Source organism: Meles meles, chromosome 10 (genome assembly GCF_922984935.1).
Source record: "Meles meles chromosome 10, mMelMel3.1 paternal haplotype, whole genome shotgun sequence".
NCBI classification, from domain to species: Eukaryota; Metazoa; Chordata; class Mammalia; order Carnivora; family Mustelidae; genus Meles; species Meles meles.
This window is the reverse complement of record NC_060075.1, coordinates 83,666,198-83,690,503: the sequence shown is the minus strand read 5'-3', so window position 1 is coordinate 83,690,503 and position 24,306 is coordinate 83,666,198. Positions and strand designations below refer to the sequence as shown.

General features: G+C 35.4%; 1 protein-coding gene across 3 annotated transcripts in view; it reads left to right on the top strand.

Moving 5' to 3' along the window:
- The window catches only part of CD36 (CD36 molecule), a 44,588-nt gene extending 22,546 nt beyond the window's left edge, over positions 1-22,042 (top strand). For all 3 annotated transcript variants that reach the window (XM_046020393.1, XM_046020390.1, XM_046020391.1), the window contains 12 exons: positions 1,172-1,332; positions 6,169-6,316; positions 6,986-7,165; positions 8,420-8,511; positions 10,617-10,663; positions 13,497-13,566; positions 14,684-14,871; positions 15,817-15,935; positions 16,991-17,064; positions 17,830-17,884; positions 18,727-18,891; positions 21,221-22,042. In XM_046020393.1, the coding sequence (XP_045876349.1) occupies positions 1,172-1,332; positions 6,169-6,316; positions 6,986-7,165; positions 8,420-8,511; positions 10,617-10,663; positions 13,497-13,566; positions 14,684-14,871; positions 15,817-15,935; positions 16,991-17,064; positions 17,830-17,884; positions 18,727-18,891 (1,299 nt within the window). In that variant the 3' untranslated portion in view covers positions 21,221-22,042. The remainder of the gene's footprint in view (positions 1-1,171; positions 1,333-6,168; positions 6,317-6,985; positions 7,166-8,419; positions 8,512-10,616; positions 10,664-13,496; positions 13,567-14,683; positions 14,872-15,816; positions 15,936-16,990; positions 17,065-17,829; positions 17,885-18,726; positions 18,892-21,220) is intronic.
- Positions 22,043-24,306: the final 2,264 nt, after the last annotated feature.

Genomic DNA, 24,306 nt, shown 5'->3' with positions numbered 1-24,306 from the left:
ATTCTTCCCAAGGTACTTAACTGGAAATATCAAATCACCTTTGTTTGCGCTGGTTACCATAGCTTTACAGACTTACTCAGAGAGTGGAAGCCATGGACAGATACTGGGAGAGCATCTATTACTCCCTCAATTAATAGGTAACAAAATTGACCCTGAGGCGTCTGGTGACTTTCTACTCAGTCCCACGGCATTTAAAACAAGGGAACAGGTTTCTAATATAGATTTTGTGGTTCCATCATTGGTACTTTTTCTACTTATTTAGCCTCACTACATGGGGCATTGATGCTTTGTAATGAATTCCACAAAAAAATAATAAGACAACTTCCTTATTTCATCCTTTTATTCTAAAAGTGGTAACTTAATAATATTAGACTATTGCAGCTTTTGGAAACATGTCCTTTTCAGTTACCACAAATATATTCAGTTAGGGATTGAGAAGGATTTTGAGAGAGAGAAAATGTGGGAGCAAGCATGGGGGCGTGGGGAGGGACAGAGAGAATCTTAAGCAGACTCCACACCCGGCATGGAGCCCTGCTCAGGGCTCCATCTGACTACTCTGAAATCATGACCTGAACCAGACTTGGATGCTTAATTGACTAAGCCACCCAGTTGCCCCAGGATTGAAGATTTTGAAGAGAAGTCAGATTTGTGTTTCTCATCGAGAAGCCTTTTTTCCCCTTAATTTAATAAATGTTAAGTGATCATCCTCCAAAGTGTACAACTTTTGAGGAAAAATCAAAGCTTTCAATACTGCCAGATTTTTCTGTTTTTCTGTTTTGTCTCCTCAGTCTGAGGGCAGAAGAGAAGTTAATGCTCAAGCTGATAGGAATTTTTTGGAAGAGGTTTAATAAAATTTGTTAATAAATTGTGTTTAACTGTTGCAATATTACCAGAGGGTCACTGTAAACCTTGCCAACTGTTAGCCTTAATTCACCAGTCATGTCTGCAGTATCACATACTGATTGCCTTTATAAAAGGTTGACTAAAAGAGGTTGCTATAATTTATTGAAAACATTTCTGTCGCAATCGTATGACAGGTTTGCAAAAGTTCTCTTGAATAAGGTCCTTGAGCTTGGTCCTTGCAGTGGCTCACCAAAAGTTCTAAACTCCCAGAAGTGCCCACCCATATTTATTACAAAGAAATAACACAAACTTGTTTTCCTTTTTGTAGCAAGTTGTACTGGAAGAAGGTACAATTGCCTTTCAAAATTGGGTTAAAACAGGCACAGAAGTTTACAGACAGTTTTGGATCTTTGACGTGCAAAACCCAGAAGAAGTGGTTGCAAACAGCAGCAAAATCAAGGTCAAACAAAGGGGTCCTTACACATACAGGTGAGTCCCCACAAGTAAGTGGCATTCTTTCCTTGACCATTTGTATTTCTGAAAAGAATTTCACTTGCAAAATGACATTTTCAGATGTACTTATTATTTTTTCCAGTAATATATATTGAAGTATTTTGTTTCTGCCTATAGAGAATCCTAATCTAAGGATTTAATGATTATAGGGAATACAAATTTTATTAGAAATTTGGCGGCATCAAATAACTGCCTTACATTTAAGAAGTTACAGGCGTTTCGCACTTGAGACACATACTCTTGGCAACTCTGAAATATGCATGCTTAATAGCAAGAAATCTATGAGAATTCTTAAAACCAGAGTATTTTAAAATTGGAAAATTGACTGTATACATTATACCAGTGGTTCTCGAAGTGTGGTTCGCCCCCTCATGGCATCAGCCTTCCCTGGGAACTTGTTAGAAATGCAAACTCTCAGATCACACCCCAGGTCAAATGAGGCAGACTCTGGGGTTGGAGCCCAGGAGTGAGTTTTGCAGACTCTCCGGATGATTTCAGTTCGTATCCAATTTTGCAAATCACAGCATTAAACTGATTTTATATAACTGCAGGATCTGCTAAGGATTTCTATCGAAACTAATTTCCAAGTCTGACAGGTGTTTGTTTCGATTCAGTGGTTTCATCCTTCTGTTTTCTCCAGGACTGAGACTGAAGATGCTATGCCTATATCTTATATTCCCTAATAGTTTAACATACTTTTGAATAGAATCTTCAGGTATTGGTACTAGAGGGGAATGATTAGCCAGAAGTTTTCATTTTGTAAACTAAAAAAAACTGACACCAGAGGAAGTGAAGTGATGTGTCCATGTTCTCACAGACCTAGGAACTGGTGACTCATAGATTTTTGCATGGGTTTTTTTTTCTTATTTAAATTACAGACTATGTAGTTTTTCCAACTATAAGGAAGGGAAAGGGGGGAGGGACTGAGGTGCTAAAGGCACTAACCATCACCAAGGATAGGGAATACATTTATGATATCCATGTGGGAAGTTAGGTAAGTCCTACTGTATTATTCGTTATACCAATGTGTGATTTTTTTTCCCCTCAAAGATAATTATATATAATTATCTTTAATTATATATATAATTTAATTATATATAATTATCTTTAATTATATATATAATTTAATTATATATAATTATCTTTAATTATATATATAATTTAATTATATATAATTATCTTTAATTATATATATAATTTAATTATATATATAATTATAATGGATCGTTATATAGTACGATCCATTATTATTACAAAATTTCATATTTACAATGATTTCTTATAATTGGTAGTTTTAATATCTGTTTTAGATAGTCTATAATTACATAATTTATTTCTTTATACATTTATATGTTTTTAGATTGACAACTCCCACTCAAAATATAACAGCCATTTTGAAGGTAGTGCCTGTTGCCCTAGTGTATGATACATACACTGCTGAGGCCTTGGTGACTTTTCTGTACTAGCGATTGTCCCCAAGCCTCTTGTTTCTGTGCACATGTCTGTGACTAATCACAGTGCTCTTGAAGAACACTTGGTTTTCATTGTTGCAAGAAAACCCCTTGCAAAATGTTTTCATTTTGTTCATGGTCTTAGAGTTCTCATGTCATTATCAAAAGCCTAATACGAGTATTTTGTCCCCCCACCAAAAAAATGTTGTAGCAATGATGTATACCTATGAAAATTTAGAATTCAGTGTGAACTATTGAGAATCTAAGAAAAAATTATTAAGAAAATTACAACCCAAGTGAACTGAATACATGTGAGGAAAGCAGATATTTGTTAGAATTTGAGAACTCCTTTTCTGTTTTATTTTTGTTTTGGGGAGGGTCACGTTTCCTATTTTTAAGGATATTGCTTAACATGTGGAGAAATACAGACATAATACTGAATCCAGCCCAAGTCCTGCTCTGATACTCCCTTTTTAGAGACTTTAGCCTACCTTTCCAAGGAACAGGAAGGTTAGATACACTTGATTTACTTGGAGAAGCAGTGAGGGGAAGGTTGAATTAGAGAAGTTGGATTTGCCGCTAAAGTTTATAAACAATAAATTCCCATTTGTATAACATCATTAAAGGGATTTCTAATTAACTAGGGATCATCCTGTCTTATGATGTCACCAAAATGGAGCCGTTAGTGTGTTTGGATGCCTTAATAATGGGAAAACAATCAGTTACCTTTCAGAAAAACTTAATAATTTCAGAGTCTTCCTAATAGCTAATAGGCTGAAGCGAACTTGCCTTCACATAAATTATACCCTGAATGCAGTTGAAACTGGAAGAGAAGTAGGATTTCCCTCCCTCAGAACCATAGGCTCATTTGACTCATGTCTGCTAAAGTGAGTTCACTGAAACTTTTTTTTTTTAAATATTTAATTTATTTATTTGACAGAGAGGTCACAAGTAGGCAGAGAGGCAGGCAGAGAGAGAGGGAGAAACAGGCTCCCCACTGAGCAGAGAGCCTGATGCCGGGCTCCATCCCAGGACCCTGGGATCATGACCTGAGCCGAAGGCAGAGACTTAAACCACCGAGCCACCCAGGCCCCCCGAGTTCGGTGAAACTTTGATTGACAAGGTATAACATGGGTCAAAGCAGAAATTGCCTGGATTGAGATCTAAATTATGTATACTGCAATTTCGTCGTCTCTATGAAGATTCAGTAATTCCTTGAGAATCTCTGATCCAACATTACTGCTTTTTTTGTTGTTGTTTTTAAGTTACTTTGCTCTGGCAGGAGTACAAGGAAAGCAATATGCAGCAAAATCTAAGGCACATGTCTCCCTTTGACCTTACTAACTAACACTTTGCAAAACCTGTGTACATTCTATTTTTTAAACAAAGGAAGTGAGCGGTAACGTTCTCTTTCTAAATGTACATTCTAAACACTGGCGTCATTGTGAAGGCTTTTTCTCTTAGTGCCATCTACTGGTGTAATATTGTTAGTACAACTTAAGTAAGCTAGAATCTGGGTCACAGATGTTGCTATTGTTTCAGTTATTACACATACATAAGTCTTCCTGAAAATTAAAGTGCTTCAGTTTTAAATGTTAATAGCAGGTTGTCTAATTTTAAGATACAATTACGTAAGAAAAAATAGTAGTTGACTAGTAATAGACTGTCCAGTTTGCCGTTTCAGATTTGTATATTCCTGGTGTGTCTACAGTACTCCAAGAAGAATAAATAATAAGACTTTGACAAAATTATGTTAAAAATAAATTACCGGGGCACCTGTGTGGCTCAGTGGGTTAAAGCCTCTGCCTTCGGCTCAGGTCATGATCCCAGGGTCCTGGGATGGAACCCCACATCGGGCTCTCTGCTCAGCGGGGAGCCTGCTTCCTCTTCTCTCTCTGCCTGCCTCTCTGCCTACTTGTGATCTCTGCCTGTCAAATAAATTAAAATAAATAAATAAATAAATTACCTCTCCATCTTACTGTGAACTCTTTTGAAAAAACGTGATCCCTTACTTAATTTATTCATCCAAAAATTATGTATATAACTCACTAGGTGCCAGTCACTGTGCTTGGGGGATATAAAACACTCCTAATTTCAACCCTACAGAAATTTACTTCTTTTTTGTTTTAAAGATTCTATTATTTATTTATTTAGAGAGTAAGAGAGTGCACATGCATGTGCATGAGCAAGGACAGGGAGAGGGTGAGAGGAAGAGAAAGAATCTTGAGGGGACTCCGTGCTGAGCATGGAGCCCAACCTGGGACTAGATCCCACCACCCTGAGACCATGACACCAGCCGAAATCAAGAGTCCAGTGCCCAAGCTACTAAGCCACCCAAGAGCCCCCAGGAATTTACATTTTTATTATACTTGAGTGAAATGTTGTGTCTTTTGGTTTTACATTTTTTTAGTCCCATGTGTTTTCAATCTTTACCTTAGCAATCTGTTCATCTCCTTTATAGGCATTCACATATATGGTAACGCAGTGAATGATGTGTAACTTATTTTGTCTCAGTAAATATCCTGTAGTTGCACAAGATTTTTTTTTTTTTTTATAATAATCAGCCTTCACCATGTTCCTAAAAAGTGATTGGTACTCTTTCCAGCCAGGAACTTAGAACTAATAAGTATTTAATACATGGCAGGAGTGGGGAGGGGAACTGGCCTGTAATATGGAAATTTATTTCATTAGTTATCTTTCATTCTCATGAAAGTTCTGGAAAATATAGAAACACCAGTGCTGGACAGGTTATATACGTTGAGCATTCTTTCTAATATAAGAAAAGGGATTCTTACTATTCCCCTAGGGGAAACTTTCTGTGCTCTCTTCCTTACCCTCAGGATAAAGGCTGAATAATAGAGGATAGGATGCAACCCTTTTATGTTTGAGATCTTACTTATTTTGCTGGCTTTATTTCCCACCATTCTTACTCACTCTGCAATCCAACCAAATTCAACAATTTGCATTTCTAACAATACACGATGTGGCTTTTACCCTGTTTCTCCTAATTTAACTTCTGTTTGTCAGTCAGACCTCTTACATGGAATTGCTACCAAATCTTACCTTGACCCTAACTCCCACCATGACCATCGTAAACCTGGATTTGTATCTATTTCCCACGGATTCTGTGAAAACTCTTACAACAACACCTATTACCTTTCCCATGTATGCAGATTTTAGGTCCCTTTCTCTCTTTGCCCAAGACCCAGCATTGGCTTATTTATAATTTTAAACAAATTGGTTAGCATAATTTTGGACATATTCTAGATACTCAAAAATTATTTGTTACCTGAGTGGATGGCAGTGGAGATCTATTCATTTGAGATATTTATTCTGAATTTTATTGATTTCTGTTTTTCAGAGTTCGTTATCTAGCCAAAGATAATATAACCCACGACTCCGAGAGCCACACAGTCTCTTTTGTCCAGCCCAATGGTGCCATCTTCGAACCTTCGCTTTCCGTTGGAACAGAGAATGACACTTTGACCGTTCTCAATCTGGCTGTAGCTGTGAGTAGACTAGACAAATAACCAAATTGTTTGTTTTGAAATACTCTAGAACCGACTATCATTAGTCTCATGATTAGAACTATCATCAGATAATATTCTTGTCATTTTTTTTTTAAGATTTTATTTATTTATTTGACAGAGATCACAAGTAGTCAGAGAGGCAGGCAGAGAGAGTGAGAAGGAAGCAGGCTCCCTGCGGAGCAGAGAGCCCAATGTGGGACTCGATCCCAGGACTCTGAGATCATGACCTGAGCCGAAGGCAGAGGCTTAAGCCACTGAGCCACCCAGGCGCCCCATATTCTTGTCATTTTTATAAAAATATATTCCTATGTCATTATTTTGAATGGAGTGTAGGTCATTTGGAAAGAAGACAAAATCAGAACAACTGAATTAGAAGACCACTTAAGTTGTATATCACTAAAAAAAAAAAAAAAAGGTCTAACTTTAAATGTCTCCTTGTGACTGGCACCGAGGCAGAGAAATGTGATTATCTAGGGATTAGACAAATTACATTTTTTTGTCCTGGCAAGATTGGGTAATAATTTTAAAGATACAGTCAGATTTTTTTTCCCCATTGAACTTAATTGTAGTATTGGATCCATCTATGTGTTAGGTACTAAATAGGTGCTAAAATCGATGTCTCAAGCAGTGATTTTTTTTTCTTTGTAGGCTGCACCACATCTCTATCCAAATGCATTTGTTCAAGTGGTACTCAATTCACTTATCAAAAAGTCAAAATCTGCTATGTTTCAAAGAAGAACGGTGAAAGAGTTCTTGTGGGGCTATACGGATCCGTTCTTGAGTTTAGTTCCGTATCCTATTTCTACGACAGTTGGTGTGTTTTATCCCGTGAGTGCTCAAATATGAATGTTGATTTTATACGTTAATTGGATAAATATGATGGCATTGGTAATTTATAGTTTTATGATTTAGTGTGTTTACATGATTTCTGATCTGGGAATAAATTTCCTCATTTTTTAACATCTCTGTCTCAGATGGCTTCAGCTTTCCTGGTTGGAAAACTTAATTCATCTAAATTTAACAATTAAATTTAAAATGAAGAAGCTGAGATTTAATTAGGTTTCCACTCTTGGAGAAATACACAATTTGTCTAAAGTAGGTCATAAAATACACAATAAGGCTTTGAATTCTATTTTCGGTTTTGATGTCCCTTCTCAAAAAATCAAGTTTAATAATTATGTTTTTATTTGTGTTAAATGGATTCATCTTATCATTCCTCCTTCTTCAGACCTCTTACAGATTTGTGTTAATGTAAATTTAAGTTTGCACGCAATGAGACAGATGAATCAGCAATGTCCTATTTTAATGTGTTTGTCATGAAATAACAGCAGATTACAGAAAGAGCGAACCAGGCAATGCACTTACTTATAGCTTAAGGTTTTGAATTATAAACAGGACAAGCTAACTATCGAGTTGGAATTTTGACTGTGGCTTATTTGGCACTATATGTGGTATTAGTTATATTCTCCAATTCATTGTTGTTTAGTTTTAGTGTTCAGGATTGCAAGGCTGTAGGTCAATAAATATGAATGTAGAAAGCCTTAAAAGGATCAGAGATTCAGCTAGTATCTTTTTTTTTTTAAACTCAAAAACTCATAACTCTTTCCTTGCTAATTCTCTTTTTAATTTTGTAGGCCTAATTTTTAGTATCCACTTATTAAAGATCATAGCATTTAGAAAGAACAAAAAAAGACCATGACATTTGGAATACCTCTAGAAGTCTGTCCTTGTTCTCATAGATATTTTTTAATATCCCCTCACCTCAGTATGATAGTAGTGGTAAAATTGCCTTACCGGCTTAGCTAGGACAAAGAGCACTACAGTTTGGATCATGTCAGCTTCTGCTACAGGTTTTCCTTCCTTTGTCTCAACCTCGAGCACTTTTTCCTAGGTTCCTTTTATATGCTATCTTTTTAAAATGTTCGAGACCAATAATGTTAAACCTTCATTGCATATGTATTTCCAGCCATGTAATTACAAACCACCAGAATCTGGAAAAACGCAAAAGCGAGTTACATATTTTATAACTTGGAAAATATGGCTTGTCCTAGAAGTGATTTCTTCTTGTACCTATCTTTTCAGTACAACAACACTGCAGATGGCGTGTATACGGTTTTCACCGGGAAAGACAACATAAGCCAAGTTGCCATAATTGACACTTACAAAGGTAAAAGGTAAGTAAGTATCCAGATAAAGTGTGTGTACTGGCAGGCAGGTGTGGTATTCATTCAACAACTGGTAAGGCACAGGCACCAACTGTGGTCCAGACCTGCCTGTATCTCAGCCCTGGAAAGTCTGTTCTGCCTGGTATTAACCCTTTAGATATGACAGCTGGTCACACCCAGGTGTGACTGCTGCAAATCAGCCCCAGTTGAGAATTTGGTTTACCCTCACGCACAGGTTCTCTTATGTAAAGAAATCCAAAGGGACTATTTCCATCTTTGCCGCAGGATGTTCCTACAGTTACGTGACCACAAAGGAAGGGATGAAAATCAATACATAAGCCAACAACTAGCAGCTAGAAAAACAGCGTGCCGGGGGTGTTGCACTTTTATGAAGCCTGTCAAATAAAAATTGTTCATGTCACCGCATGACTGCAAGGGTCTATAAAGATGAAAACTTAATGAATCCATGCAAATGTTTTCATGACTTTTCCCTTCAAAAATTTCTTGAGGGGCGTCTGGGTGGCTCAGTGGGTTAGAGCCTCTGCCTTCAGCTCAGGTCATGATCCAGCGTCCTGGGATCGAGCCCAGTGTCGGACTCTCTGTTCAGCAGGGAGCCTGCTTCCCTTCCCCTCTTTGCCTGCCTCTCTGCCTGCTTATGATCTCTGTCAGACAAAGAAATAAAATCTTTAAAAAAAAATTTCTTGAATAATTTTCTGTATTGGCAAATCAGCATTTTTAAGCCTTTATCAGTGCAAAAACGGAATTAGTATTTCAAATACAGTTCTAAAATGGGCATTAAACTTGAAAATAAAGACCGTGCCTCCTTTGAAGTAGTAATAGAATGAGATAAATTCATATAGTCATGATTTGCTTTTTTTTCCCCTCTAGCTCCTGACTGTTCATCTGGAGTATACATAATTTATTCTATGTGTAAAAAATAGGAAGATTCTCAGTAAGTGTCAGGGAAGAGAGTCTTTTTCTAATCAAGGTTAATAAAGGTGCTTTAGCTCAGTTATTTCCTGGTAAAGAATACAGCAGTCAGAATTGAAAGAGATGAAATGTTTTTATTAATTTAAGTAACCACTGCCTCACACTGAGTGCCTATCTAAAAAATTGCATACAGCCATTAAATATTCACTAAGGTAGTACATCTTTCTATAGAAAAGTCTAGTGGAAGAAAAACACTTCTAAATGCTTATGTTGGGGGAAATAGCATCACTGTATATTGGGGAACATGAGCATTTCTGCCATTTCAATATTACAGAGACATTTTGAGGAGAGGTGCTAAGTGCTTCTAATTAGAGAGAATTCCACAGCATTTTGAGATTATGACAAGATCAATTTTACTGACCCTGGCAAGACTGAGCATGATTGTCCTCTTATTCTGCTTAAAAAAGAAGCAACAGCTTGCCTTGACATGTCACTGGATGATACGTTAACAGTGGGAAAAAGGTTTTCCATCACCAAAAAGTGGCTGAAGATACAGAGAAACTATTACTACTATTGTTTGTATTGCTTCCAGATATATAGATATATAGATATATATCTTACGTAGACACCAGGGTAGGAATTAGCTCTGTCCTACTTGAATGCCAGCTTCTGCAAGCATTAAAAGGGAGAAAAGTATAAATTAATGATCTACAGGTTTCCAGTCTCTTCTCTTTCTTCAACATCTGCTTTTCTTTCCTTTTCCCCACACCCCTCTTCTCCCTCAGACTGAGCTTACATCAGTTAACCACTTATTCTTTTTCCCCTATTTATTTTCAACACTTAAAATACTACCAATTCGTCCATTTCTCCCAATGGGGAATAAAAATTCTCCCCTAGATAGAGATCTAAATTTCAGATGTGTTTCTCCATTTTCTTTCTTCAGAATATTCTCTAAGTTGTTTTGAATTAACATTTGGCAATTTTTAATATATAATCTGGCCACTTAATGGATCCTTCAAACAAAACATGGGCTCAGTGGTTTAGAACAATTCTTCAACTTGGCTTTCGTCACATCTAATCTTTATTATTTTAGCAGAAGTACAGAATCATAATAGATAAAGTAATGTGAGAAAGTTGCTCTAAAGAGAGAATGTTTGTTGATTTCCTTTCTTTTTATTCCTCAGGAATCTCTCCTATTGGCCAAGTTACTGTGACATGATTAATGGTACAGGTAAGGGCATTTGTTTCATGGTAATACTCAAAATGAACCTGCCTCCCTCTATTGCACAAAGTCCACCCCTGTACCTACAGTGTTCTGAAAGTTAAGGGTATGCATTTACCTATCTCTAGAGCCCTGCAACAACATTCAGTCTCTATTGTTACACAGGCTTAGTAAATGTCTGTCTAATGTGATGGGATTTGGGAGGATTATCCCCGAGGACTAGCCTTTCCTGCAAGACTAGGGAAACATTTGTTATATAAAAGCTCAACTTCATGAGCCACCTTCCTGGCAAAGAAGTAAAGGGTTAAAAAAAAAAAAAAACTTATAAAATGTGTGAATAGTAACTCTAAGTAATGTACAGATAATTTCAAATGGACAGAATTTTTAAAATAAAGATAATTACAAAAGGTAAAACATTTCACAGTGGGATTTCAAGCTGAGGTAGAACCCGTGAAGTTTCAAGACAGCCATCTCTTTTGAATAAAGTGATCAGAGTGAAAGAAAAAAAAGAAAGAAAAAAAACTTAAGGCTAGAGGTCTACGCTCAGTGAAGAACATGTGCAAAATGAACATTCTAAATTAGAAGTGGGGAAAAGTAGTATGAGCTTAGATTTTACAGCAGGGTTACATCTGGCTGCTTACGCTCCTCGAAGAAAAGCAAAGGCAAAGTGCAGGTGGACATATTAGTTAAAGAATTAAGGTTTTAAAAAGCAAATGGGAATGGAATACCATGAGGTAATTAAAACCTGAGATGAGGAGAGCTCTCAGCAATGCAGAAGCCGAGACAGAAGCATGAGGTTTTCCAAAGTTGTTGAGGCCGTACCCTGTAGGAAAAAAATATAATAAAGATGAAGACAGTTAAATACAAAGTTATGTAAAGGGTACGGAATAAAAAGGAAACACAGGGAATATTTACTTTTCCAAAGGTACTGTTGGGTTTCGCATATCTGTTTAATTTTGTTGCCACTGTCTTATAGAAAAAGAACAGCAAAAACCTTGTTGAGTTTGCTTTGTACCGAATTTCAAGAAAGCCCTAAGTAAAGCATTTCTGCAAGTAAATTGTCAAGTGTTCTAATGCTACTCACTTCCGTAATTACAGAAGCATAATACTTCAGACCTTAGATACAGAGAAATACATTGTACTGCTCCTGAATACTAAAGGATTCTGTATGGGTTTAAGGGGGGGGGGACTATTAAATTCTGTCCAAATGTAAGTTTTAAAAGGAGAGGTAAAGGATTCATTAATCACAAAAAAAGATAAATATATGAGCATCAAGCATAAAGTTAAAGGTATCTAAGAAGAAAATAGAAGGAAAACAAACTAGGATCAGAGGTAGATTGGACAGGGCAGGGGACTCTGATGTGATCTCTGTGAGAGATTCTTGGTTTATAACACTGGGAAAAGAGACTGACGAAACAGAAAAGGTTATGATTTAAAAGTGCCTCCTCTATCTTCTCCAGTAAGAAGAGACATAAAATGAAAATATTGATAAACATCTGAACTTTAAAAAAAGCCAGCAATCTTGTAAGTTATTTCCCTGGTAATTAAGAATAATTGTGACATAACCTTCAATGATATTTCAGATGATGAGTCTTGGAGCTTTTTAAATTATTTTTCGTTATGTTAGTCACCGTACAGTATATCATTCGTTTTTGATGTAGTGTTCCATGATTCATTGTTTGCGTACAACACACAGTGCTCCTTGCCATACGTGCCCTCCTTAATACCCATCACCAGGATAACCCATCCGCCCACCCCCCCCATCTGAAACCCTCTGTTTCCTGGAGCTTTTTCCTTTTCCTTTAATGGTCACAGTGTTGAGAAGGCATTTGTAGACAATGTCCATTGAGTGACCTATCTGGAGAGTTCCAGCCATCCTTGAAGATCCAGTTCTCTCAATGCCAGAATCAAGTTCACTGAGATCTTGTATTATATTTCACTTACTACAAGAGCATAAGTGAAATGTAACAAGATCACAAGGCTGAGGCATTTAACCAGAAAAAGAACCCAGAATGCATAATTGAAGGAGGGGTCTTCCTGTTTTCAACAAACACATTCAGTGGTATGGCTCATTTCAGTGAAACTAACTGGAGAAGCAAATGCAGGAGTTACCCAGTTATTTCTTCATATATCATGTGTGTGATAGGTATGGAAGAAATTTTGGTGTGGAAGAAATTTTGGCTAGTGAATTTTAATAAATGATTTTTTAAAAATATTAATCAGCCATTAGGACAGACTAGTGTATCACTCCCTAAAGTAAGAACAACATAAATCTAACAGAGGTTCTAAGGGAACTTCATAGTAAGAAAAATGCCACCTACTGATGGGGTGAGGGATTTCAAAAACAAACACAATCACATTTTAACATGTGATTTTGCCATTATTTTCGTAAACTTTCATTTATTTTTAAGGAGCGGGAAGATTTAATATGAAATTAAACACCAAAGAATATATATAGTTATTCTTTAATATAATATATAATAATATAGTTATTCTTATTGAACAGGGTAACTGCTAAGCACATGTTGATATTAAGGAAAGGAATTAAGAAATGGGCTTAATGGAATTATGAATTGAAATGTGCTGTAAATATACACATTGTATTTTGTTAATTTTTGTATCAATTATATGCTGAAATGATGGCATTTGAGATATGTTGGGTTAAATCAAATATACCCGTTTCTTTTTCCTTGCTAAAAAAATGTGGCTACCAAAGAATTTAAAAATTACATCTACAGGTTGCCTTAAATTTTCTATTGATCATACTGGCATAGAGATCACAGGATTTTTCTAGAATACACGTTACATCTAACCCCTTTTCACTGGCTTGATTTTTAAACAGATGCAGCCTCATTTCCACCTTTTGTTGAGAAGACGCGAGTATTGCGTTTCTTTTCCTCTGACATTTGCAGGTAAGACAAAGACAACGATGCAGTTCTGGGAGTCAGAACGTCTTTCCCCAAGTGACAAAACACACATCTCAAGCTCACACTTAATAATGATATTATCTGAGGGAAAAAAGTACACATAGGGAAATTTTTTCCTGCTTTATTCAGAATAAACAAATATTCATGTGCTTAATAACTTTTATAAAAATTGACGGTTGCAGATGGATCATATACATCGTACAAATTACTTTTTTTCAATTTTTAAGACCTATTTTTTCCTTATTTGTTTATTTATTGACTACACTATATTCAATAACAGTCCCATCTAGAAGGTCATGCCCATCTCTCTAATGATGTCTGGAGAAGGGGATGCCATTAACACAGAACAATGGTCATGTGCTCTACTACTCCAGCCTCTTAAAATTGGTGGCTCGCAGCAGATATCACCAAAGCACTGGAGCCTAGGCCAGTTGAGTCCTAGCCCTGTTCCTAAAGACTAGATGATGGGCAAACCTTTGAAATATCTCAATATTTTCCTTACCTGTGAAATTGAAGAGAGCAGTGTTCCTTTATGTAGGGTTACGTGGGGATTCGAATATGTATTGAGTCCCAGCACATTGCCTTGGTGTTGGTGAGTACTCCGTACCTGAAGCGGTCACTTAGTAAATAAGAAGATATGTATATCAAGAACTCACATGCAAACGCCGCAGTGAGTACTTGGTCTTCCTCTCCAGGACTGAGTTTTGAAAGAAAGAAATTTTCATTGTATTTCATTTAACCTGGGCACAAATAAAAGATTTGAGGGAAGTCAGATGAATGTTTACTCTATAGAGGAAATTAACTGTGAGCAAAGTCTTCCATATTAATTCCCATGGTAGTTCACAGCAAAAATTGCTCTTGGAAACTTTTGAGCATAAAGGTAAAAATAGTTCATACTCAGGTAGTATGTCTTGGTATGCCTTGCAGTTTCCCAAGAATTTTTTTCCTGTGAAGTAAGTGAGAATTTAAAATTCTAACAAGAGTATCCAATATAGTTTTTCTAAATTAAAGCAAGAATAGAAATCTAAAAATAAAAGAAAAAAAAGATCTCCAGAATGTAGTTCCGTTTCCTCAAATAAAGCTCTTTCTTATCTGTGTTTAGGTCAATCTACGCTGTGTTTGGAGCTGAAGTTAATCTGAAAGGAATTCCTGTCTATAGATTTGTTCTTCCACCAATGGCCTTTGCATCTCCAGTTCAGAATCCAGATAACCATTGTTTCTGCACAGAAAAAGTTATCTCAAAAAACTGTACATCATATGGTGTGCTAGACATTGGCAAATGCAAAGAAGGTGAGTAAATGTTCTCAGTAGCACAGTCCATGATACAACTTGCAGTATTCTTTAAAATGCAACCTTTATTCAAGATCCCTTTCCACCAAAAATTTAAAATCAAAGCAAGAAAGCAATAAGGCCGGGAATTAAGTGTGGTGGTAGAAAAGTGTTGTTTTGATTTTGTTTTGTTTTTCAGGTCCCACTTAGTTATTATTGGGTGGTATTATTATTTTCTCTGCTGCTTTGGAAAATACCTATTTAGGTACTTAGCCCATTTTTTTAAATGGGTTACATGGTGGTTTTTGTGGGGTTTTTTTCCTATAAATTCATTGTATATTTTTGATATTAAGTACTGATTGGATATTGGTTTATAACCATTCCTATGTCTTTTCAGATAGCTGATAAGATAAAAATAATTCCTAGACTACTCTGAGCATCCCAACTTAATCCATCTTCCATTTTTCTAGCTTTTTCTTCCCAAGAAATTGGCTAATAAAAATACGTTTTCAGGATGTCTTTGAAGCAAGAATCGACTTAAATGCAATTTGGAGTCTGTCTTATTTAGCTTACCTCCTTCCTATTGGGATTAATGTGAATGAAGAAAGAAAACCTCTTAAATTCATTCTCAGTTCACAGATATATCACTGCCTGAAACATGAACATAATGCTTGAAATTTTGTGCTCAGCAGCTGAACTTAACACACTGAAAATTAACACCTAAGAAAGAACAGTACACATTAGACATTAACTGCCTAGGATGATGAAGAGATTTGTATTTTATTTCCGTCCAGTAGTGATCAGGTCATATCATTTCCTCCCTGCCTTTATTCCCCAGTCAGTGTTTAAGTCCAGCTATGCCTTCTTTTATTGAAAAAGTTTTATTTTTAAGGAAATATTTTCTGAGTGGTATGTGAAATGAGGGAAATGATTTATCCCCAATTGTTTCTTAAAATTTGTTTTCAGGAAAGCCTGTATACATTTCACTTCCTCATTTTCTACATGCGAGTCCTGATATTGGAGAACCTATTGAAGGCTTAAGTCCAAATGAAGATGAACATAGCACATACTTAGATGTTGAACCTGTAAGCAAATATATTATTGATCTGATTTGTTTCATTAAACTGAGAGAAAAAATAAATTCTCTCCTTCTTGTTAATCACGTTTATTGAATCACAATCTTGATAAATTACTATTTTCATTTCAGTGAAAATTACATTGATTTCTTTCTATTGTTGCTTATAAAATGTCAAAGTCATTAAAATTTAGTTTTTCAGCGTATAGAACTTTATAGGCCTTTTCAGTGCTTCATAAGTCAGGAATATCGATGAGAAAGTTTCTAATTGGCTTAAAACAGTAAATATTAGATAAGCATAAAACAGCAATTTATGGGACACGTGGGTGGCTCAGTCAGTTAAGCCTCCGACTTGGTTTTGGCTCAGGTTATAATCTCATGGGTCCTGAGATCAAACCTGCCTCCGTGCTCAGTGGAGAGTCTGCTTGAAGATTCTCTGCCCCTACCCCTCCCATACCCTCTCTTTTTCTCTAAAATAAATCCTTAAAAAAATAATTTGTAACTGTAAATATTGCTTGCCTAAGGAAATACTGTGTATTATGAGGAATTAAAAGAGATTTTTATGGATATATGTGAATTGGGGGCAAGATCCATTATAGTTAGTGTGAAGAAAAATCAATAAAAAGTTAAATATCAAAATTTTAGTGGTCATGTGTCAGTTTGAATAATGAGAAAGGTAGTATCATAATGAAACTGATGATACATTGATTCTGAGTAAATACACATTTGATGATGCAGAGTTCAGGAATCTATATGATCAGCTCAGCACTGCAGTATTTTGTTAATTACCCAAAACCATTTTTGGTAGATACCACACATCTAACTAAAACCTTGACATCTGGGCGAGGAAGTTGTGTGTGCTTGCACAGGCATGCCCATGCTTACCTGCATGTACACATGTGATTCTTGTAATATGTAATGTAATATGTAATTTAATATGTAATTTCTTAATATGTCAAAATTAATGTCACAAGTTTCAAGTAGTAGAATTTCATCTTAATTTCCATATAACAATAAAAATTGGGGATTTTTTAAAAGTTAATAACCAGTTTGTTCTCTTTTTAGATAACTGGATTCACTTTACGATTTGCAAAACGGCTGCAAGTCAACATATTGGTCAAGCCAGCAAGAAAAATTGAGTGAGTTTCTTGAACAAGTTTATGGTTACCTGATTTTTAGTATTTTCTTGTAAAAATGTGAGTTAGTCTATTAAAGTAAGTGGAAAGAATACAAATTTTCAACTTCTCTTTGGCTTGTCATTAAATAATCATTATTAAATGTGTATGATGATTTTCATTTGTAATTTAGAATTCTATCCAGTGTTTATTGAAATGATAACTATACATATTTTGGAATTTTTTTTTTAAGATTTTATTTATTTATTTGACAGACAGATCAGAAGTAGGCAGAGAGGGGAGGGGGAGAAGCAGGCTCCCTGCTGAGCAGAGAGCCCGATGCGGGACCCGATCCCAGGACCCCGGGATCATGACCTGAGCCAAAGGCAGTGGCTTAACCAACTGAGCCACCCAGGCGCCCACATATTTTGGAATGTTTTGAGTGTTTGGTTGTATCTCTCATTTTGTGACCAAATATTTCTATGACCAGTTTTTGGAATTCCTATTTCACTTTCCCATTGAGGAGAGGGAAAATCTGTGCTTAGAAAAAGTCAGTCTAATTAGAAATAGGTATTAGAAAGTTTTTTAAGACTGAAAGCTGTCTGAGAAACAGTTATATTAACATTTAAATGATTTATTGCAGGGGAAAAAAAATCAAGGAACTTAACCAAGTTGCAAAAGCAGCTAATTTCTGAACATATATTTACACTAGTTCTTATTGAAATTTATGTCATATATGTGTAATATAGTAATGTGTTTTCATAATTACTTTTTATGTATGTGTTACAGCGCATTAAAGAATCTGAAGCGAAACTATATTGTGCCTGTTCTTTGGCTTAATGAGGTTAGTATTTTTTTAATCTCTGTCATTAAGAGCAGTAAACTTCCATGCATATATAAAAAAAGTTTTTGGTGTCTCAAAACTGAAAATGTATGTATAGTATTTGAAATTGTGTATGTTTTCTTATCCATATAGATGAGTATATATATTCTATCTATTTGAGAAAACCCAACCACACAGAAATACCAAGTTTGTGTTAGTTTTCAGTGTTTTTCTTTTAGAAAGTCAAAGCACTTTCTATCATTTATTTATTTTCAAAATTTATCTTTCAAGCACTTTTTCTTGCCATAGTGCTTGTTTTAGAAGTCATATGTACATGTAACTCCAAATAACTCAAGACTCGGCGAATATTACAGTGTTAATAAAGTCAACCAAGCTTGTAAAAATCTGGCTAGAGTAGGTACAGGCCGTCTGTCCTATTGCCTGATGAGATATTTGTAGTGTAAACCATGGAATTAATTAGCCCTGGAATTAGGAAATGCAGAACATAAAACTTGAGAGGGATCGGAACTGTTGACCTTTGCCACTTCATCTGTCAGTAGGAAACATCTATTGGAAAATTGTGGAATATGTTAGTAAGGCCATTTTGAAGATCAATGAAGCTTAGTATGTTCAAAAGCACTATATAACATATTCAAAGGGAAGGGAATTATATTTCACTCTAAGTACTCTACCTTGGCATTTATTGCTGCCCTTGACGTGCAAGGTGAATTCTATTGGCTTGTCTTAAAGATACAGATGGCTAACACCTATGCAAGTGTTTGGAGAAAAGAGTAATAAGTGGAAGGTTTCAAGTATTTTGCTCTGATCTACTCCTATAATGTTAATTATTAATCTGATTACAGACTGGTACCATTGGTGATAAGAAGGCAGAAATGTTCAGAAAACAAGTGACTGGAAAAATAAACCTCCTTGGCCTGGTAGAAATTATCTTACTCAGTGTTGGTGTGGTGATGTTTGTTGCTTTTATGATTTCATACTGTGCATGCAGATCAAAGAGAGTAAAATAGGTAAGTATACCAAGAAATTTATTTGGTGCTTCAGTAATATTAGTTTTCATTTTACTAAAGAGGGGTTATAAATTAGGCTGTGACCATTTCTAGACTTGTCTAGCCTACTATCATTTTTAATATACCCTCCAAGTTTTGGGATGTCTAAATTAAAACAAAAATGAAGACTGGACAAGTAAATGTGGCCTGTGAATAGCAAGCAGATTACTACATTGCATCTTGAGTTCTGGGAGGAATGAAATAAAAGGTGAAATTACCACCTTTGAAAAGTTTGTATGAATATAGCTTTATTCTGACTCTCCATTTCTTGATTCTCACTGATTATAAAAAAAATCAAAAGTAATTAATATATCATTGCCTAGAGAAGATTATGCAAGATTGAACTTCTTAAGGAGAAAAAAAAAACTTAAGCTAGAAATTAGTAAAAACTAAAAACTCGTACAAAACACTAGAGATAAAAGAAAAATATGCTGTTAGAAAAACACTGAAGTAAAATGAACAAAACGTGTTAATATAAAAACAGAATTGCTGCGTATAGACATGCAGGCCATGCTGGTCTATAATTAGGGTGTACACCCCAAATGTTTACTGTGGAAGCCCCAGTGTATGATTAGATTGTGTGATTTGACTTTGAATATCACAGTACAAGAGAATATGAAAAAAATCGTGTTCAACACAGCAAAACTAAATTACTCAGTTTAAAGGAAAAATCTCTTAAATGTGGGCAAGATTCAAGTTTTAGAAAAATTGTAGAAGTAATCCAGACCTCTGTGTTTTAGGTATTAGAGCCCATGCCCCCTTGTTCATAAACAGGAATGAAAGCCTGATCCTATCTTCCCTAATGGAAGCCTTTAATCTTCATGGGTGGCATTGGTATGGTCTCTAAGGGAGAATTTTCCATTTCCCCCAATGTTTCTTCCACTTCCCCAAATATTTCCACCAGCCTCTCTCCCCAAGCTCTTCAGAACAACAAAATACAACCTCAGTAAAAGCAATATGCTTACTTGGAAAGTCACAACTTCAAATCAGGCTGTTGACCCGAAGATGTCTTTATATAGAAATTCTGGAGTTGCTATCCATAACTGTGGAGTTTTTACTTTGCACCAAGAATAATCTTTGTAAACAGTTTCTTGCTAAATCTTGCTAAACAGTTTTCATGGATTATCACAGTTAATCCCTAATAAAATTTTATGAGTTCCCAATAGTCAGGGACTCTTTAGCATTCATTCTATCTTCTGGAGACATTCCAGAACATTATAACAGTGCAGAACTATTCATTTTTAAAATGTGAATCAGTCAAATTGATTGCTAAAAAAAAAAAAAAAAAGTACAGTGGAATTTTCTGTCCAATATTTTTCTGTGAGAGTCACAGCCTGTGTCTAGGGAAGCAGCTGAATCTTGTTCTGATCATTTCAGCCATTAACTTTGTCTACATACATTCGCATTAAAATAGAGGACATATTGCATCACCTTAAGACCTATCATTAAAACTGTAAAAAATAAGTTATGATTAGACAAAGATATTCATGTGACAATTTAATAAATTACTGCAAAAAACTTGTTCTAGTGGGAAAGCATACTTTTCAAAAAGTGGTAGTTATAATTTTTTTTCTGTATTCTCTAGCACAACTACACGATAAATTTCATCAGTGTTAAACAAGCCCTGAATGTCAAATTTTTTCAGTCTGTACATGCCTAAGTTAAGGCGAATAAGTGAAAGCTTTCAGAGTGTCTTTGTCAGCAAGTATGTTAGTTTTGCTTCGACATGATGTTACAAGAAAAAGTTACTGCTTTTTATAAAACTATTTCTTTGTAAGAAAAGAAAAATTCTTTGCAGATTACTAGTTCTAGAAAAATCATGGAAGATAGAAATTTCCTTAAATGAGCATCAGCTTTGAATATTATAAAAGTTATGTCTTTGGATAGATTTGTAAACAGTTGAAAAACTCAGATGGACATACGAGAGGGAATAAAGATGGTGGAGTTAACGTATGGTTTTACTCACTGGATCACAGATTAAGCCAATAGTTCTTTCAAAAGCCATAGTGTATATACCTCTAAATGAAAGATGGCCTGAAGGGATGGCAAAAAGTGGTTTAATTAGCTACAACTCTTTATCTGGCTAATTCTTGAGAGTCAGAAAGTAGCCTTCCATGATTGGGAATATGTAGTGCCTTATCCATAATGTCCATCTGAGAACTTTTCTTTGTCATTTGAAAAATTAGGCTAAATAATAGAAGGAACGATATCTTGCATATATAGAACATAAATATTACCTGTTTTATTTCTCCACTGCTTTGAAGAAGTAACATTTCTTCTATTTTTTCAGGCAGTAAATGAGTTTTCACCTTTCTGTACCAGCTACGTCAGGACCTTTGTTACTGTTGGCCTACAAAATGAAGACTTAAGATGCTTTATTTTTTCAAACATACCTTATCCTCTAGTTAAAGAAATGGTGGCATTTTTTTTTCCACTAAGCAGCAGCACATTTCTAAAGGATTTTAAGGTGTTGGTAAAATCCACTTTGCACACAAAACCGGAACCTTTTAGAATTCATCATGTGCACAATTGAATTGATTTCAGTTTCTATAGACATGGCTCAAGAATGAACCAACTGTTTTTATTTGGTACTGCTTCACTAACTGGTTCCCTGCTGGCAAATTCAACACAGTGGGCATTCTCAACAAATCTTGGACCCAAACTCCTGTCTTCATTATCAAGGGAAAAATATCAGCGTCCCCATTCATTTGCAGTAGACTGACCCCAGGACTGTCAGTACATCACAGTTGATGAGCACCGACTATTTTGAAAGACATTTAAGAATGGAAAGTAAAGTTATATATTACTCACGATTCTCTCTCTATGGAATCCTCTGTACAGCAACTGCAGCCATTGTAATCATTCTCTTACTGTATAACAATATGGGCTTATATTTTGCCACTGATTATGCAAATGGACATTGTTTTTAGCACATTTTGGCTCTTCCTGTTTAAGGACTTTGCCCTCTTCCACATTCTGCAGCTCTTCTGGCAATATGAATATGTGCTCTGTCTACTCAGTTACATACAACTTACGCTTGGCACCTTCAGAATACTGTGCTAGGCGTTAAGAGATGTAAATGGTAATAAAGGAATTACTGTATGAAAGACTACCAGGCATAGAATGTGCATTAACGATTATTTGTTGTAATAGTTCTTGCTTTCATAGTCACCTCAGAATGGTCTCAAGCATTAAAATACGTTCTTCCTTCCTGTACTTTGCAGGGTTCTTCTGTCACAAGACATTTACCCTGGTTTTCTGCAAGACGTATTCTGTCTGAATCTCCATTTCCTTCTGGCACTACGCTTTCTGAGTTCAACCATGACCATTTTGTCCTAGGCTGTTTTTAAGCCCGTATGAGGAAAAGCAAAAAAGATGCTTGGTTTCATCCTTGAGAGCAGTAGGACTTCAATCTAGAGCTTAAGGATTTTTCCTTCTTATGAGGAGACCTACTATTAGGTAAATCTTCTTTCTTTAGCAAGGGTTCACTTAATGCACAGCACTAGTCCCCCCAAAAAGCTTTCAAAGGAAGGAAAAATAGACCATATTCTATCTTGTGTTTTATTCACAGTGGTTTATAGGACAAAGTAGTCATAATTGGATACTTCAACAAAGGAGCAGAAGACACAAGTATCAAACAAGTGACAGAGCTAAGAATAAATAACTGCACTGAAAGTACATGAGAGGGATTCAGCAGACCAGAAGACAAGAAGAAACAGAAGAAATGATCAGTGAATTCAAGACATGGCAGAGGAACTCACCCAGTCAGAACAGCAAAAAGAAAAAAAAAAATGAAAAAATGTGACGATAGCTTAAAGGACTTAAGGAAAACATCAAGCAGGCTAACATCTGCATTAAAGAGGACCCAGAGAAAAGGAGACAGAGAAAGAGATGAAAACTTATTTAAATAAAGGCTTAAAACTTCCCTAACCTAGGTAAGAAAATAGACCTCTAGATCCAGGAAGCCCATAAAATTCCAAATAAGATGAACCCAAGGAGAGCCTCACTGAGACACATTACAATTAAATGTTGAAAAGTTTAAGACAAGGAAAAAAAAAAGCAGAAAGAAAAAGCTACTTGTTACACACAAGGGAACTCCCTATAAGGTTATCAGAATTATCAGCAGAAGTTCGCAGGCTATATAGCGGCACAATATATTCAGTGCTCAAGAAGAAAAAAATCCCAACCAAAAATGTTCCACCCAAAAGCAAAGTTACTCAGAAGAGATACAGAGTTTTCCAGACAAAAAAGCTAAAGGAGTTCATCACCACTAAACTTGCCTTATAAAAAATTTAAGAGGGCCTTTAAGCTGAAAAAAAAAGCAGGCTAATTAATAACAAGACATTTAAAATATAAATCACACAAATAAATATGAAATAAAGGTTATGGATTAATCACTAAAAGCTAGTATAAAGGGTAAAAGACAGCAGTAAAAACCTATAATACTAATTAAGGGTCACACAAGAATCAAAAAAATATAAAATGTGATGCCAAAAAAATGTGGAGCTTTAAAAAAATGCATTCAAACTTAAGTTCTTATCAACATAAATGCATTCAAACTTAAGTTCTTATCAACATAAATGCATTCAAACTTAAGTTCTTACCAACTTAAACTATTACAAGTTTTCCAGGTAAGTATCATGATAACCACAAAGCAAAAACCTCTTGTAGATACACAAAAAAATAGAGTAAGAAATGTAAACACAGCATTCTGAAGGTCATCAACTCACAATGGAAGAAGGCAAGGAAGAAGGTATAGAAAAGAACTACAACACAGCCAGAAAACAATGAACAAAATGGGAAAAAACACATTCCTATCAGTAAATACTTAAAATGTATATGGACTAAATTTTATTATCATAAGACAGTAACTCAGTGGACTTAAAAAATGAAAACAAGATGAAGATAGAGGCTGGCTACAAGAAATTCACTTCAGGTATAAAGATACACGCAGACTAAAAATAAAGGGGTGGAAAAGGATATTTCATGAAATGGAAACCAGAAGAAAGCTGAAGTAGCTATACGTACAGCAAACAAAATATGCTTTAAGATGAAAATTGTCATAAATGACAAAGGACATTATATAATGATAAAGGTATCAGTCCAACAAAAGAATATAACATTTGTAAATATTTATGCACCCAATATAGAAACATCTAAAATTATAAAGCCAATTTTAACAAACCTAAAGAGGGAAGAGACACCAATATAGTAAAGTAGGGGACTTGAATACTCCTTTTGCATCAATGAATAAATCATCCAGACAGAAAATCAGTAAAGAAATAGCATGTTAGGCCAGATGGACTTAACTGATAAATACAGAGCATTCCGTCCAAAAGAAAGATAACACACATCCTTCTCAAGTGCACATGGAAC